Raw genomic sequence first — 19,490 nt, 5'->3', positions numbered from 1 at the left:
ATATATATATATATTGTATGTATGTACTACATATAATTATGAAGGGTTAAAATGCAAAATCATTATATCCGTTTATATTAACTTGAAACATTTTTGATTAAAGTTGGTGCAAACAAAGAACATAAAATACATGAATATGTGATGATTTCAATGATTATGATATTTCTTGTTATGTAACGAGTGCAGAATTGTCGAAAATTTTTTTTCTCTATTAATCATCGATGATGGCGTTTATCTTTGCATTCTGTGAAGCTCTTCTTGAAATCTTAAAAATGGACAGCCCCCTCTTAAAAGAAATCCACCCAAAATATGAATAAACTTCAAGAGAAAGAGGGAAATATTCCCTACAGAACGATACAAAAATGACGGAAATCGGATAAGAAATAAGGAAGATAAGACATTTTGAAATTTCATTTTTTTTTTTTCGGAAAAGATTTCTTGGCCAATCCTGAAAATTCAAATGAGCGAGTTGATGATGTCATGCTCTCATGTAGGTTATGTATGAAATGTGTGAAATTTCAAAATGTCATATCTTCCTTATTTCTTCTCCGATTTTTGTCATTTTTGTATCGTTCTGTAGGGATTTTTTTTTTTTGGGGGGGGGGGGAGGGGGGGAGTGGCTCTCCTCTTTAACAAAGAATCTCCGGACAGAAAGCTTCGGGAAATCATGGCTTTTATTGTTTTCGGGGTTTTTTCGAATTTTTTTCTTGAAGAGCCAAAAATATGCGTATTTGTGTGTGTGCGTGTGTGTGGGTGAGTGGAGGGGCGCCTGCGCCCCCGCCCTGAACTGATATGACTGTATACAACGGTATAGGCTTACTCTCCTGGAAAGAACTGGGAAGCTTGTAATGAATGCAACATAGACCCTGATCTCATTTGATATACCTGAATTTATTAAAATCCACACTAAAATGTCCAAGTTTAAACAGGAATAATGGGTATACAATACATTTCATGGATATGGTACAAGGCGTAAAATTCGTCTCACTACTTCAGTATAAAAAGGAGCAGCCGCATATTCGATGAGCAACCGATGTATGATTACACGCTGCTCGTGTCTCTAATACACAGAGCTAACGTATTCTCATAATACACCGAATTTCCAGACATTATTGGCAAGTAGCTTCTAATTTAAACCATTCGGCTTCAGTCGAACTATACGGTCGAATATCCAAATGATAAAACACAATTCACGTGCGTTTACTTACATCGATGTATACTTCTGAGATGTTGCTCAATGCCGCTTAGACGACTTTGATTGCTCCCCTGGTATAAAACTTCGCCACCGTCTCATAACAATGGAAAAGAAAAATGTAAGGTCCTAACAGCTTACCAAAAATTCCCTTTCCTAAAAATATTTTCTGAGAAGGAGTTGTTGATACCAGTGAGGAGACGGTTCACGTACCTAAATGATAACAGAAGAGAGCGGCTGAAGAGGAGAATAATTATTATGCAAATAGTATGCACCATTGAGGGCAGCAGTAAGAATTGTCCACACAAGGTACCTTTGGAACAGCCTAACATGCTCGAGGCGATAACCAAGGGCGTTTGAACTGTTTCGAAAGTGCCTCGTGTGAATAATTATACTATAATGCCCAAACAAAAAGATGTGCATTATTTGTTTTATAACATGATGGAGCAGTTCCTTGTCGTTTGATAAATCACACTCATCGCAAGTAAATTACGCCATGATATGAAATCTCGCCCGGTCACCATCGCGACGTGAGAGTGCTAATGACCGGTTATTATATTTCATTAACAAGCAAACGCGTCAGGCAAATGATAAATGTCTGGTCACGTGTACGTTTCAACGAATCATTTGCTTAGAATCTGCTCCATCATTTTATAATAGTGCTTTATTACTTAAACGACTCACTCCCTCCTTTTGTTACGAGATAGGTGCCTTCCACCTTGGACAGTGACTGTCATACACTTAAATACGCCATTCTCTAGTACAACCGTAGAACCTGAACTTCACGATCCCCTTTGATATACACAAATTGCTTCTCGTCTACCACATGTCTATGTGTTGTGGTTTTCGTCCATCTATCGAATCTCAGTATCTGAGTATCTGATTTTGTCCTGAGTTGCAGGAGAAAAGACTGACATTATTTCAATTATTCGAAAACGAACAAGTAGACACGTGAGCAGGGTAATGTGTGTTGGAAAAGAGAGACAGGGATTTCGTTTTCTTTATTTGACTTGCCCCATCCCACTCATATGAAACTAAATTTGAAGTATTTGAGGCTGACACGTCACGTATTTTGTTGTCACTTACAGTGACAAGTAATTCCTGCCTGCCTGGTAGGATGTTGATTACATAACACTTAAACTTTATTCATGTAGATTATGATGAAATTCTATATTGGCGTCTCTGTTGTAAACAGATTATAGTTTAGCATTCGAGCATTTGCCAAAGAAATGGTAGTATCTCATATTTGGAATTAAGTTGCTTACATCACAACTGAGGTATTTATGAACGATGTTTCTTCTTCATGTTCTTGTGCTCGTGGGGTGAGAGCACCTTCCACTAAAAGAGCACTATAAGAACGGGTGATGTTCGTTATTCCGAAGGTTTGTTTATCCGCAAATGAAATTAGGTTCGTTATTCCGAAAGTTCGTTATTAGGAAACACAAAATTCGTCTTATACCTAGATGTTCGTTAATCCTGAAATGAAATAGGGTTCATAATCCGAGCATTTACGGCGCTATTCCCAAGGTTCGTTATTCCAAATGAAATAAGGTTCATAATTCCGAAGGGTTCGTAAATCCGAAAATGAAAAACAAAAACAAAAAGAAGTGTCGTTATTCCGAAAGAAGGTGCCCAGTTTACGGCCCTTCAGAATTACGTACCTTATTTTGATTTCAGATTGACGAACCTTCGAAATAACATATTTTTTTCCTGTTGATTAACGAACGGTCGTATTAACGGACATTTATTTTCATTTTCGTAATTACAACCTTGCAGACTAACGAACCTTCGGATTAACGAATTTCAGGTAAACAAACTTCATTTCATTTTCGGAATTACGAAACTTCGGAAGTGCGAACCCTCGGAATAACGAAAACCGCAGAAATGGCGAGCCCTATTTAATGCTCGCATTAACGACATTTTGGAATAACGAACTTTTAGAGTGGCGAACTGTAGCCACAACAACTACTGTAGAACAAAAGACTGAAATTAAAACAGTCCGTCTTTAGTTGCGATAGTCTATATCCGTCGGACTTATTCCGTAACAACTTTTATTCATGATGCGCTAAGCAGATATAATCGGAAGCTTGTTTCCAAGGAAATATTTCCAGCTTAATATTTCCCTGGAAATATTTCCAGCTTAATATTTCCCTGTGAGTTGTGTTATTCAACGACCAAACTACTGCGTGTTCGTAACAACTTCATTTTCGTGTATGCAATCGTGCAGAGTGTCTTTTTTTCAATGAATGAGTGCATTAATATGCACTGGATTCAAAAATTCATGAATATCATAAATCATGTTCTAATCGGGCAATATAAGAGAAATTCTATTCGCCGCCTGTTAGTCCTGCATGGAGGTGGAATGGAAAGTCATTCTCATCTACATTATGCAATTGACTTTTGAGAAGGGTAATGAACCACTTATAAACACACTACTTGTTTTTCATTTTTCCTCAGTGAAATTAGTCATCTGAATGGTTTTTAATGTGGGTTTTATTATGGGTTTTCTAAAAGTGAGTCTACTTTGACTAAAGGAAACTGCGTCATAACGTGCGTCATGAATCATAATTACGACAGTTTGCTTGATATTCCGCGTGAGCATTAGAAAGAAAGAAAAATCGACTGAATAAATTCAAAGATATCAAGAACTTTATGAAACTGCACCGTTATGTCGGGAATCTAATGTCAATGCGAATAATAATAATTGCAGTGTGACGTCAGTGCGTGAAGAGACTTTGAGACACCTTCCTTTTAATTTGAATTTTTTTTCAGTGTTTTTAAATCCTTGCAAAATGTAGGCCTACTCAGACAACAATGCTGCGCTGATGTCCACATACATTTTTCTTGTCCTCCGACAAGAAATTATTCTTCAGCCTGGCCTCACGATTGATTGTGTTGGTTCCATGATCTAAACACGTCATTAACGATGTATACAAACAGGTTACCATTTGACCGGATATACACCAGCGACATTACGTCACTAACCCTCAATCGTACCTGACAGTTGGATCGATGACATTATTTTACAGTGATTACGGGGTAAAATGACTCCTTTTTTACCTCAGTGTCAATGAAAGAGGTCATTAACACCTTCACATGATGATTATAACTAAATACAGAAACTATACACAACATTATTTACACGTCCAATGGAGTATGCAAGTCCACTATGTATCTCATATTCAAATAGTATATGATCCGTATAAAAGTGATATCTATGGCTATACACACTACGTCGTGATGACGTGAACAACCGCAACAACAAAAGATAATCGAAATTCACAACAGTGTCACACATGCTGAATTTTGGCGCACTTTTTTCCGTTAACTTCATTTCTCTAAGAACCCGCCTGGTTTAGGTCAAAATTACTTCTCTTACATACAAGTCTCTATAGTCTCAATGAGAAAATATCATCGTAGCTGAAACATAGAAACACTCACAATGTATAAAATGCCCGCATGCAATATGACAGCAAAACTGGCTTGTCAAGTCGAATGAGCCAATTTCCGAGTAACATAAACCGCTCATTTAGCTCCATCTTACCCGCCTTATACACACACTGTGAGTCATGGTGTAACAATGTGACTTCATGTAAATTTCGTCCCAATGATTGATTTAAAAAAAAAATCAAGCGACAAGACGACCCAAAATTGAATGTAACCCCCTCCTCTAACTCAAATTTAAACACATTTCCTTTCCGGCTAATTACTGATCACTATTTACTGATCACGAGTACAAAACACTAAACATTAACAACGTCAGCATGATTCTTAGTATAAATTTAATCGAATGCAGGAATTGCTACTTGCAACCATTATCGACGCACAATAACTGACGAAGTGGACGAAAAAAGATGCACATAATCTTTAAGAATTACAAGAGTTTATAAGGGTCACAAAAGCTATGAAACCTGTATCAAAATAGACAATATTAACACCTCCGCAGTATTACTATTGATTAATGGTATATGAAAGATGGGGAAAAATATTGAAGACCAAATACGTCATGCGGCACATTTCATTAATTATATACTATTTGACGTAGTGTTCTGTAAATTCCATTTTTCCACCAATCAAAAACTAACAACAAAAACAACAAAAGTTTTGTCAATTTTATTATGTTCAGAAATTAGGAGAGGAGATATTTCATCCCTCTTCTTTCGGTAACAGCTTGTATTGCAGCAGAGAGGTATAATGATATGATCATGATGTTGAAAATTATGTTGGAAGCACGACTACTTGTGCCAACGTGCAACGATATTCAGGGATACCTGGTACAAGAATGTAGAACGCCGGAGCAGATAGCAATATCGGCGACTCGCCGCAATATATACGACAGCGCGCATCACGCGGGGGATAACGCGAGTGTCTGTGATAGATCTGAAATCAAAATTAAACGGATAAAAGTAGCGCACCATAATGCGTGTAGTGGGAAAGAAGAGATGCTATAAATAACCAAGAGGTGGAAATAAGATGAGTGATGAGAATAGCAGCGCCGTGGAGCAGGACACCAGACGATGGAGAGCGATGCCAAACATTATTATTGATTTTCCAGAAACTGCAGGGAAGGATCGAGCGCCACGCGGCGGTGTGTGGTAAGTGTTATGAAGAATGACTTGTTCGAAAATATTTTCCGTCTTGCTAATGTCAGAGGGCGTCTTTTGGTCACTTGCCATTACTGTCAAACTCACTGTGTTTGGAGACTGCCGAACAACCACGTGACAATTCGAGTTTCTCTTCTTCTTTTTTATGAAGAGATTGCAAACTACTAAGTCCTGCTTTTTAGCAGTCCCTTCCATTTCCAACAAATTTGCTATACAAGTCACATTATTTATCATCGTTTATCGTATTTCAGTTCTCTATGTTTTCCTTCATTACATTGATGTACTGTTTTTGTGTCATTGTGTGTATCCAAATGCTTTATTGCAATTATGATTTTTTTTGAAAATGAAATAAACGAAATGAAATGACGGAAACGAAATGAAAACGCACTGGACGTTAGTGCCGAACTAGACTTTGTCAAGGGGAATGTAACCAAAAAAGAATGACAGACTCAGAGAAGATCTTATATAGGAAGAGACTTGGTTGAGATGTATTGTATGTTAACTGCATATTTTGTGCAAAATTGATGCGGAGTGGACGGTGCATGCCCAGGAAGTAGTGCAATGCATTGAGAGGGGGCGAATCGTTATTACCTAATCGACTCGACTGCACCGTTATAGAGGACCGTGTGCATACTAATGAGGGTGGTGATGGGCCTACCTCTGTATCTCATGGAAGGGAGGTAATGACGTCACAATACCCACCCTCTCTATCTCTCTCCATCTCCATCTCCCTATATGGTCACAGAATAGGACAAGACAACTTACATCATTTCGTACGGCGTTCTGAGATTCTAGTGATTGTAAGGGTGAGATAATGCTTCAGTATTTTTCAAAAGTAATATATCACAGTATTGTAATTCATGGTCTTCGGATTCGGCATTGAAAAAAAAAAATCGGCAGTGGATGTATTGCTAGCGCTGAGCTGTGCAAAACTTCTCACGATAGGCTAACAAGGACTGAACTTGACGATCGGATTGTTGCGGAATGCCGGTCGCAATAGTCTGGGTGACCTCGAAGAGGCCAACAGGAGGCGCCCTAACGCCTTCGCCACATGTCCGAATGTCATCTCATTTTCTAATACAATCATTTACATGTCAGGCAGCCATCGGCAGCCCGTGGTTAGAATGTTTGCAGCGTCTGCTAATTGACTCATCTCTACAAACGGAATGGGCAGTTACCTCTTCGCTGTGGCATTTGTAGGTCACTACACGGATCATCAGCTCGTTAACATTGCATTGTAGCAGCGGTCGGTTGTACGCCCAGGTGTTGACGAGTTTCAGAACGCGGACGGATATCAACGATATGAAATATACGCTGTGGCATGAAGTCTGAGGAGAAAATTCATTTGTACAATGTGATGACAGTTATGATGTTCGAGGACCCCTAAAACATTTGTAAAAGGCGTCAGGGCCGAAGGTTAATGTTATATAATTTTCTCGATCGCTGCAGTACGTCCTCTTTCATATGACAAAATTGTGAAGCTAACGGTCAACCTCGGAAAGGGGGGCTGGGGTACTATCGGCTGTGGCAGGACGGGAGGGGAGTGGAGCGGAGCGGAGGCAGCTAGTTATGAGAGGATGCTAATCGCAAATATGTTTTGGTCATTATTTAGAATTTAAATCAAACACTTAAATGCAGATTTCTCCATTTTGTCTGGTGAAGGGGCACTCTACCAGCCCCAACTGCTTTTTACTTCCGTAGCTGTAGCCCTTTCATTCGTGTCTGCATAACCTATCTCAACACCACACAACATAAGTGAGCCGCTTGCACAAGAATTACTAAGACTAATTGAAATATCTTATGTGCCAATTACCACCGGAGAAACACGAAAGAAAAATGAAATAAAGGAACCATATCACTGAGGTGGTTAACGATATAGCAAATGTACAGCCGTTTACAAGAAGTAAAAATCACTTTTCTTTAAATGATACCATCAGATATATAACAATATAATTACAGTAATTTCGATATTTACAAGTCTCTGAGTTCATAGGTGAGTGGGAATCGCACAGAAGGGCGCCACCATTGGTGCTATCAAAAAAGACAACAAAAACAACAAACAAAACAAACAAACAAACAAAATAAAAGCGAATCCCTCTAGAGGGCGTCATCTTTCGTCGGGTCCATTTCCTCCATCTCTTCCAGCAGTATCCTGGTCATGTATGTGTAAAATGTCGTCCATGCTTCTCTCATCTTGGGCGTGAACTTGTCCCCGAAGTGGTTGCCTAACGTATCGAGTAGGACGCCACCTAAGTCCTGGAATGGCAATCAGACAAGGATAATGTTTATTGCGTTTAGAATACCATTTCGTGAAGGACATGATATAATTCGCTATCTTTTACGTTTTCCACTTTAACCACTACAGCTGCAGTTCTGCAGGTGCTTACACCGAAGCAATATAAGTCAAGTATATAATCACATTTATTGTCTCTTTGGTTTTACCATTACAAAGGTAGATCATTCTTTGAATATCTTTCACTTTGTTTACTCACGTTACGAAACATTACCGTGATGAAGCAACATAATTTGTTACCTAGGTATAACAGGAAAGCCAAATAATGGAGTTTTTCCTTCTAATCTGAGTTAAGAAATATTGCTAAGGTAAGAAAATGATATAAAAAATAAAACGTTTCCCCTCTGATAGATTAGCTAGGCAGCCCCCCCCCCCCCCCCCAGCTTATTCTACTCTACAATTAGAAATCACAACAATGAGGGGCGGTTCTTTTGAATAAATCACCAAAGTGTGATTTCATAGCCATTCATTGCCATGGAAACTGGCTCTAAACAACTTCGCTTAGTTCGGTGTGATTACATTATACTCTCGTTGCTAACCATGCTCGCAACGGGTTCCAACCCTAGCTATAACAAAAGACTGTGACATCATCACTTCGGTATTTACTATATTATACGCGAAGTTAGGGAAACTGACAGCGAATTATGGAGTGAAAGGGGAGGAACCTCAAAGTAATGGGCGGGCATCCTCAGCTTGTAGTGGGTGTTGGCCGTGTTGCGTAGCAATTCGTCCAGGATGTCGGGCTGGTCGATGTTCTCCACCATGGAGTTGAAAGCCGCCATGACCCTCAACGCATGCGCCTTCATCTTCTTGTTCCTGGCCAGCTCGTTGAAATCTGTGATGTCACGAAGCTTCTCGAACATGTCCTGGGAGCTTGGATATGCCTTGAACAAGCTGTAAGGATTCAAATGAAGATACATGATTACTGACTTTAATAATTCTTCGCTTTTATTCATCCATTCCTGATATCTATATACAACGCATTGCCGTTATAACGAACACGATCATGATGTAATTCTCCATACACCGAAGTAAAATTTCAAGTACTAAAATTATCATCCACATAATTATCTTTATGTAGAGGTACTTTACCGTTCGGCTATAGCGAAAATTTGATATCACAAACGAAGACTGCCGGTCCTGAGGACTTCGTTGTAACGGGAATCGTCTGCAGGCCTCCTCGTATAACTACATGACGTTTATTGTCATGCATGAATGATTATTGATGCATATATTTCAAGGCATTCGAGGCATGGAACGTGAGAGTCTGCGTATACTTGCAACGTATGAAACTGGTTTTGGGTGCCTTCTTCTATTTTACTTGTATCCATAGAGATGATTATATTGTAAGCACCGTTGTATGACCTAAGCAGGTTTGCTGTCAACAAACTCATACGAAGAATTTGATACATGCGTGCTACAAAAGAGGGATGCAGATGCAAGCAATGACATATGAACACTACCTTGAAACAAATAGCTTTAACATGACGAATTTTACTTTGTAATTGTAACAGGTTAAATGAGATAAATCGCCACTTCGCGGAGGTTGGGGGAGGTGTGTGTGTTTGTGTGTGGAGGCAGAGGTGTTTGGACAACAGTTTACTATAATCAATGCACATGTATTTTTATATCACGCAAGGATATTTCATGCTCTTCCGAGCAGTCAAATATAATTGAGTTCATCCAATCCATCGTAATTTAACTATACCTCCCCGGCAGAGGTATACAACCGTCAGATTACACGGGAGTTTATCAGGTAACGAAATGAATCATGTTTTATACATTCCGAGAAGAGATACATTTCTCTATCACACAATTAAAAATAAGAATGTTTGATCTGTAAACTTGCTTGAAAGGATTTGGTAGATCGAGCAACCGTTCTGCTGAGTAGGCCTACATGGTGAGAAAAGCAGAACACTGTATGGGATAAAATCTATCACTTCCCTTAGAAAAGAACATCATGCGTATAACGTATTATCTACGCGCTATATTTTCAGCGGACTCAATTCCAGCTGTTTCAGGGGTTCATCGGCCAACATCTTCCTGACAATCCACCCAGTTTCCCCGTTTTTCATACTGATCGGAAAAGGGATGAAGTGTTGCTTTAAGCAGATGAACCGTCATTTCGACCTTGAACATGAGCGAGTACCTCGTTGACTTAATGATTAAAGCGTCTTGTGCTGGGCTCATTTCAACGTGCCCCATGCTCGCTGCACTTATCTCTGGGACGGTGTCATCGGTCAGTGAGCAAAATCGGTTCAACGCGTGCGGTCTCAACTGTCTAAGCTGTCGAGAACCATAGCAGTTGTTTCATGATTAGTTGTCTTTGTATTATGTCTGTTCGTCTGCTTAAAAATCAATTTCAACAATTGCATTTGATTCTTTTATTTCAAAGATGTTAGATTTATGCTCTGAGATCATAATATTATGGACATCTTGCACTTTTAAATCCTATACTTGATACGAAGTTCCGAATTATTAATCTGCTAATACACTGATGACGGCTATAACTTGCTAGAGCATCACGGGGAGAATCATTCACAGACGAACTCGGGACTGAGGGAAATCTGCAAATACAATTGTTTCAGTCAACTTAAAGGGATGATATAGTATTTGTTGAGCTGAGGATTCAGCCTTTTTGCAAGGTACTTTAAATAGCAACCACTTTATGAACTGTTTAAGGGCATACAATTTCAAGAGGAATTCAAAGTCCATTTGCTGAAAATCGGTTTTGAAGTGGCTGATGTATCCAAAAACAAAGTAAAACAAAGCAATCCTAATAAAAGGTGGGTCCCATCTTTTATAGGGACTGCTTTGTTTTGGATATGGCAGCTATTTCAAACCCAATTTTCATCAAAGAAACTTTGAATTCCTCTACGAATTATATGCTCTTTCATATTTCATAAAAGATTTCTCATTATCTCAAAAAATGTTGGAAACCTGAAGTGCCATCCCAACTGAAGCTGTACCATCCCTTAACCGTTGAATCTCCCCTGCTAATCATAAGAATCGGGGAACAGGACTGGGGCAGCAATGTAGTTTTCAGGTATTATCATGGCAAGAAAGGAGCTGACAGGAAAGTGAGTGAAAGAAAGAAAGAGAACGGGGGAGTGATGGGGTGATAGATGGAAGGAGGAGAAGAAGATGAAGGAGAAGTTGCAATGGAGAGAGAGGGAGGGAGAGAAGGGGGATGAAGAAGTAGAGGTAGAGTCATCTTCAACTAGGGAAAACGGGGCCGAGTAATGGCCCTGTCGAGTGAGAATGCCAAGGACGCGATGGTTTCCGGCAAACTTGAACACGTGTTGATTGAAATACAATGCATCACTGTCTGCCTTTCTCTTATTGCTTCTCGACTTCTCTTTTTCTATAGAATGTGTAAATATTCCCATTGTTATCCCCATGTAAGGTTAAGTACATTGTCTTAATCCGTCTGACCATTGCGTAAATATGAATAGACAAGCAGGTCTCCTTTTTCGGTTGTTGTGTACTGTTTTTACCAATCGCTATTGCGACTTATCATGATGTGGCGATAGTTAGTTATAGACAACCATTTCACAAAGCGACATTTTTGTTCTTGTGGTTTTATTTTTTTTCTCCATGAACGCTTATTTTAATTCCTGTCACAAAAAACTTTTGCGTTGAAATGACGTGAAACGTACGGAAAGTCTTTTTTTTTCATACAGTGCTGGCAATACTGTCTCCCAGACGGCATTTTGCGTTTCTCTGAAAGCAGCATGGCGCAGTCAGAACGCATTGGCATCAAAAACATGGTGAAAAGAGTTCTCTTCTTGTTGTTTTCATGCGGGAGGGAAATCAATATGCGGAAAAGGAGGGCGGTTATAGAGCTTCGCATTTATGGCAGGAAAGAACATGCTGTGACATACATACAGTATAATCCTGATGTTATCGTTCGATTTTGTTGTATTAGTTGTTCATCTCGCTGGTTGACGTCAGCAAATGTTTGATTTACTGCATTATCAATTCAAATGTCAATTATTAAACTGAAGTGAATTTAGATAGTTCAGAACGCCATTCTGTGTTTTTTTTTCGACAGCATTTTATTTGAAAATGTTAATTTTTAATTTTGAACTATGCAACCACGAGAATCTAAACTACATGTCAATAAGACGTTAATGGGCCAAGAGGCCATCCACTGTTAAACCGGAAAGTTCTCGAGCAGTATGAAAGAATTATGGATATTGGTACGGATCAACAATGTTATTGCAGTGACCATAATGACATTGCAATTGTGTGCGAGACGGGCAAACAACCTTATGCGACTCATTATACTGCGCCTACGTTCGAAATCATGCGCGCGCATCAGGTGAACGAGAGGACAATTAGGCTATATACTTAGTTCAAACTTCAACATGCTATACACTCAGTTCGAGATCTGCAGTGATTTAAGTCTTCAAGTCAAGTTTTGAGTTTGCTAAACCACAATTGCCTCTCTAAAGTCCTGGATAACGAACTATGATCTGAAGTTTTCGATCGCGACGTCAACTTGAAAGTTCAGGCCCGTCGTGTGAACACCATAAACGACTGTCTTCAATTCTCGAACATTTTGTCAAGAGGCTCTGTGGTGTTATCAAATTATGACATAAATTTCACCACCTGGTAGCCTGGTGTAAACCGGAATTCTCCCCTCACTGTTGAAAGGTTCCTTATCACTTAACCGTCTGTATGGACCCTCCAGTGATCGGTTATTCCAAGGAGGTATACCTTCTTGGTTATTCCATGATGTCCATACCTCTAGCTGCTGCACAGGGCCATAGACATAAGTTTGCAAACTGTCACCCAATTCTCAGTCAGTACCCACTTTACACCTATGGGACGGCCATTTCTGTCTTCGCGGGGATTAGAAAACAGGTACGATGATGGAAGTGGGTCCCCCAGGTGTTGTGTTATCACACGATTGTGTTCCCGCAGATTCCAGAGACTCTTGTTTGCACAATATCGAATAGCTGAACACGACTGACGAAAGATGGACTGAAACCCGGCCAGATGGGAAATGGTGTCGGGATCCGCGATCATTAACCCTGTCCCCACCTACGAGCGACATTTGGAACGCAGTGTCAGCGGCGATCAGAGAGGGATGTTCTGGAAGGGTTAAGGGGATACCGTCAAAGACTGGTAGGGAGGCCCTGGTGTAAGAGTCAACACTGGGCAGTACTGCCTGCTATGTCCTTTTAACCAGGGGCCCTGGGGAGCTGCAGGGGAAGAGGGGGTAAGTGGGTGGGTGGGGGCTGTAGTGTGGTGATTTTCCCCTCCTTTCCCCTATTTTCCGCTGTTTTCTTTCAGAGCCAAAGTGTGGATGGCGGGGGAGGGGGTGGGTAGAGGGGGCAGCAGCTCGATCCCCAGCTCCCCGATTCCGCTGCCCCTGTTCACAAGGCAACATGAGCCCCTCGATCCTTCCATTGATGCTCAAAAACAAATCAGACCACACTTTCCATCATTTTCTCGTTACCATCTTCCCCACCTAAGCCCCACTGGAATGAATAGAAACTAGTCATTTTCCCTTTATAGTTTGGAGTGACAGGAAAGCAGGTAACCATGCGCTATCAATCAAAAATGGTTGCATGACATCGATGATAACCTGAGTCTAATAGTCAAGTATTCAAGCTGGCCCTTACAACCAATCGGATCAACATGTACGGGAACAGAAAACGGGTAGAATTTATTTAGAAAGACTGTCAGCAACATCTGGGATAAATGGAAGGGAAGGAAAATATTTGGAATAGAGGAATTACCACGTAATTCACGATAACTAATCAAGGTAGTGATGTCCTGGACGCAAATGCCGTCTAGTACAAATACTAGCCATTCTGAACAGAAAAAGTAAATCAAAGAGAAAACAAAAATCATCGGAAGCAGTAGATTGCTCTTGATAAGCTTTCAGTTATGGCAATCTGGGGTCATCTTGGGGGTGTTTCATTATGATATATCCCAGTTAGATGTGCTTTTTGTGTCTGTGTGTGAAATTTGGCCTGGAATTGCAGCTGAATCAAGCGATTCTTCTTCCACTATTCAGTGTGCCCGTCTAACCAAAGATTCGGTCGACGTACAAAGGTCCGTTGATTGGAGGTACGTGTTACATTGGCCAGTTGAAAAATAATGAGGAATCGTGGAGATCAAGAGAGGAGATAAGATGAAAATGAATAATTCAGAATTCACTCCAGATTGGAAATCTCAGCTAGCGTATTCTTCCAGCGTGGATATGTTCATTCACTATCGCTATTAGTTAGGATCACGCCTTCCCAATATCTCTGCTAACCGCAGAGTTGGTACCATGGAATCAGGCCATAAGCAATGATAGGCTTTAGCCGACCAAAAGTTAGAATTTACCAAATACAGTGTACGATGTCGTATTTTGTATCATATTAGGTGTTTCGGGATTAGCCGCTATCGTTATTTGCGTTTGTTTGTTTGTTTTGCTATTGACCTTAGGATTGAACACATCAGACGCAACAGTCAAAACAAAATTGAAATCTTTCGTAGAACAGCGGTCCAATGATTGCACTCCGCGAGGGCGGTCTATTCATTCAGTGTCCCATACAGCCATCATCTGCATCAACAAATCTTGTGTTCTTATAATTATTGACTACATTCTCGGTTGTTGTTGTTGTTGTTGTTGTTGTTTTTTCAGTCATGAATAGTTATTCCAGTTTATTGCAGGAATTACTCGACATTTGCCTGATGCAAAACCCATTGATTTTTAGAAATTACATTAGCGCTTACACATAATCTTAACTAGGAAACCCCGTTATAATAAGGTCGCCGGGACCGCCGACCTTTTCCTCGTTATAACCGGTACCTCGTTGTTAACTTACTAAATAAAGAGACCGGCTAAAAAGCGGTAATGGAAAATCGGGACTGCCGAATTCATCTCATAAGAGCGACGTACCTTGATGTAAGCAAGCTCGCTACAACGAGATTTCCCTTAATACATTTCATGAACCTGCGTCAGCAAGAAAGAGGAACTTCTGAAAAAAATACGCGGGAATTTTGAAAAGATGACATGCCCATCCTTGCAAAAGCTGAACAGATTTTCAGATTAATCCTGCATCATGCGCCTATGAATGACGGAGTTACTGAACCAACCATAGCGGACAAAACAGAGAATTATGTGATATGTGTCGGTGGCAAGAAGACAATCATGAGAGAAGTGATACTGGATATTTGTTTGATGAGGAGCAAGAGGAGTTGGGGTCATCCCACGAGCTACACAGCGGAGTCATGAGGCCCATGCACGAGCTAAATATTGAAAAAAAAAATATGTCTGTGAGTCGTACACACATGAGTCATTACAGCCCATGAGTCATATACAGCCCACGAGCAAGACACCAATTGGGGCCTGATCAGGCCCAAGAGCCATGAGACACTAAGTAAAGCAGGTCCACAAGCTACACACTTTGGGCAAATAAGGCCCAAGAGCTCGACACTAGGAAAAAAGGGTCCATGAGCTCTACACTACTGCCTAAATTATTACTGGTTTACAGATGACGCTGTTCATCATGTCGAGTCTGCGGGGTAGACTATGTAGTGTCGAGCCTCATGTGATATCGAGCTCGTGGACCTTTTTTTTTTTTTTGGCCTAGTGTCGAGCCCATCTGCCCATGGACCCTTTTCACTCAGTGTCCAGTTCGTGGGTTGTATGACTCATGAGCTGTAGGCCTATAACTCGTATGACTCTGGGCAGCATGACTCGGGGGCTCTATGAATCGTGGGCTGTAAGACTCGTGGGTGTCTAACTCGTGATGTGCACCCGAGGAGTTTTGGCTTACTTGATGAATAAGGCGATGCCGACGTTAAGTTTGTCTTCCAAGACCAGGTTCCATGATTTCTGAATGAGGTTCTTCTGCTGCTTGGTCAGTCCAGTGTTCTCGTCCGGAGTGTCATCATCTATATAATATATTATGCAAAACAGATATAATTTTTCAGGCGTCAGTGTAGTTGCACATGTCAATAACGTCAAATAGCAAGCAGTGAAAGTATAAAAGCGTCTTTCCTCCAAGCTGGGCCAAAGCAAATGCTTTTCTTCCCCCTCCCCTCCCCATTTTTTTTTTTTTTTTTTTTTTTTGGGGGGGGGGGGATCTTTCTTTGATTACTCCTCGTTGAGCACTAAAGCAGGTACATTGCCTGGATGTATAACTTTGGTACATCTTAATCATTGTTAATAAATGGCATTCTGAAAACCATTCGCCTCTGAAGAGAGAAACGATTATTGGAAAGTTTGGTTGACCGTTATAGGTGACGTCTATAACTCAATTCAATGCCTTGAATAAGAGGTACGAACAGAGATCCGCGAAGTTGAGAGTCTGATAGGCTGATGATGTCATCACATGCCAACTTTCCACTAATCGTTTACTGAGAAATGACGACAATTCAATATTTATAGTACAATAAACTGTAAAACATAATGCTATTCCTGGCTGAACAACTTCAAAATAATGATCAGTCAGATATATCGGAATTCGATATTATATCAAAAAACCCTAAAAGTTCAAGAGTTTAGGCCTATATGTACAAACTTGTATAAGGCACGTTGTGAGGGGGTGGCATCATCAACTCATTATTTGCATAATATTGACTGCTCAAGAACTGCTTGGAATTTAGCGAAACCTCACAATTTCATAATTTTCCTAATTGTTGTTGTTTACCATTCTTTACCATATGAATAAACAATGTGACATAAAGGCCTCGGTTGCCTCCTGGATTAGACAGGAGACACAAGGCAAAGACAAATGACAATACAGAATAACATGTAAATACATCTTACATAATAAAAGGCACACTCAACAATTACAGTTACACATTCACGGACAAATTGATCCAAAAAATGCATTTTATACACAAACGAATTAAAAAATATGCAATATTTGATTCTGATTTGATCAAAATTTCTCTGCTGTATAGGCCTATAATTAGACTCGATCTGTATTGGTCCGGAATTCTTAAAGGTGCTACCAGGCCACGCATATATCTATTCGCATAGACACATCGGCGGTGTATATTGTCGTGATACCTTCCCCCTAAGTTGCGAGGGTACAACGACCTGGTGGTAATGGGTACTTGATGGATGAGGAGGGCAAGTCTGCCTTGACGGACACTATCGGGTCCTTGAGCTTTGAATCGGTCTTGAGATAGACCTGACCTAGTATTCCACGTGGCCTTTAATTGATACGGCACGATCTGTAAAAAAAAGGAGTATTCCAGGTGGGCGTGGGACAAATCTCGAGGAACAATGAGGAAGGTGAAGGACGATCCTCGTACCTCAGTCATTAACGCCTGCAATAGGAATAAATGGGTCAACAAATATAGAGACATGACCCATAAAAACGGTGCCATGACGCTTGCTCCTGCGACAATTGCTCTCATGAAGTATCTGCATGCTATAAGCCAATCATAAATTCTACCCAGAAATATAATCCTAGTCGTAATCCTAATCCTTGCATCAAACTGAACCTAAAACCCTATCACAACCCTAAATCTAACCTGTGTAAGTCCTTGAAGAAAATCAGACCTGAGCGATTGTCGCATGAGCAGATGTCATGTCACCATAAAAACATGCATGATATTGCTTTGTGCCGTTTGTGCAATTAGAAGAAAACGTTATTATCTGAAAAGGTGTTGAACAGTTAGACGTTGGTTAATGAAATACTCAAGTTCACTAATAAAATCAGTCAGGTAATTTGGCAATTGGTCAATTAGAAGGTCAGTTTATTAGAGGTCATATTGGTCATTAAACTACAGAGTATGCCGTTCGTTTATCCTGTCCATGCACTTCCTTGTAAGTGAATTCGTCGATTCGTTTGACTGTGCAGTATGTTATCGCAATCAAAAGCGGCATCGATCAACACCGAAGCTGGTCCTAAAACTGTTTTCACCTGTGCAAAAGGCAATGACTGAGGGTTCACCTTCGGAGTAAGGTCTTTGCCTTTGGCATGTGACATCATTGCCTGTCGAGACCTAAAAATGGATCAAGATGAAGCTGTCCCTATACACACACACACACACACACACACACACACACACACGGCGCTGCACTACATTCCTCTGCAATCAGCCACTCGTACACATTCTTCTTCATCATGCCTAAATACCTCATCAATTATCTTTTTCAGTCCTGAATAGTATGCCTGCAATGTAAAATACCACAGGATTTGTTTCTGGTTGTTTTTTTTTTTCTTGTTCCTCTTTATGTCACGAAAGTCACGATATGCCTCCAAATTGCCAACGGGAAAAAAAAAGACAAACGCTTCACTCTCCGACGAATTCTTCATGTATTATGTTATTTTACGCATTATTTGTTGGTCGAGAAAAACAAAAATCCCAAAACAAACAAACAAAGAAACAAAGACAAATTGAATACAAACGTACATGACCTATAACGTAGAAAAGTACAACGTTTTGACCCCAAAGACGTTATATCTATATAGTGTCATGAACAGCAAATGGCTACAACTTTGGATACAATAGCGACGAATATGCCGTCTACTAGTATGTCCACAAGCAATGCCAGCGAACGCAAGAGCAGTTACAGTAACAATGAAGTTTGACCCACAAAGCTATAGGGGGAGCCTAAGTAACTCGATAGACACTTAAATTCTTTTGATACCAAAGTAGGGAGTACCTATTGAACACCGACACATCACGACAAATTCCCATCTTCATCAATGCGTCAACGTTAGACGCCACTTCTTTATTCGCTAGGTTCTTTTATAAGCACTCCAAAGCCCATTCTTATTTAGTTGTTGTTGTTGTTATTATTATTGATTATAATGACGCTGTTATGTCCGCATCCATGCGTAAAACATTCAAACGTGACTGAGCTGAAAAGCGGACATAAACAGCTCTTAATTTTTTTTTATGTATGGACCTCTTTTGTCAGTACAATGCCGACAGAGCTCAGCCAAGTGGCGCCATTGCAAGTAAACTTCCAATGTATACTAATATAATAGTCTGTCAAAATGTACAGGGCAATCGTGCTATCACGATCAAAATTAATCAAAGAACATCCAAGTTGGTTCATAAACATTCAAAGAGCTGGAATGCTTCGAACTCTTTCCGGAATCCTGATGGTATCAATAATCATAAGAGGACATACAAACCTTTAAAGATTGTGGATCACTGTGGATCATAATTTTATGATGGAACGCAGAGACAGCGGTAATTTCGGTACTCCCTATATCACTGCAACAGTTAGCCTACGGAAGGTATATAATTTCTTGGGGTTATGTGTCATTGGAAGGTGCCGACATCGTAGGACTGGTACACTTGGTAGAGAAAAGGTTAACAGTCTAGTCTTCTGGATGTTACTTTTCACGGCACCTGTATCGGTATAATCACGATAATGTTCCAAGTTTTATTGTTTTCAAGATTGTTTCACATCGATCCATTC

At 40.2% G+C, this 19,490-nt stretch overlaps 1 protein-coding gene across 1 annotated transcript in view; it reads right to left on the bottom strand.

Moving 5' to 3' along the window:
• Positions 1-3,316: 3,316 nt before the first annotated feature.
• The window catches only part of LOC139742006 (globin C, coelomic-like), a 98,814-nt gene continuing 82,640 nt past the window's right edge, over positions 3,317-19,490 (bottom strand). Inside the window, exons 3-5 of the mRNA XM_071652568.1 lie at positions 15,874-15,991; positions 8,755-8,983; positions 3,317-8,052 (exon numbers count right to left, since the gene is read on the bottom strand). Of these exons, the coding sequence (XP_071508669.1) occupies positions 7,894-8,052; positions 8,755-8,983; positions 15,874-15,991 (506 nt within the window). The 3' untranslated portion in view covers positions 3,317-7,893. The remainder of the gene's footprint in view (positions 8,053-8,754; positions 8,984-15,873; positions 15,992-19,490) is intronic.

This window comes from Diadema antillarum, unplaced genomic scaffold (genome assembly GCF_040938485.1).
Source record: "Diadema antillarum isolate AM-2024a unplaced genomic scaffold, OU_Dant_1.0 seq00000973_RagTag, whole genome shotgun sequence".
Classification (NCBI taxonomy): Eukaryota; Metazoa; Echinodermata; class Echinoidea; order Diadematoida; family Diadematidae; genus Diadema; species Diadema antillarum.
This window is presented reverse-complemented; position numbering and strand designations above follow the sequence as displayed.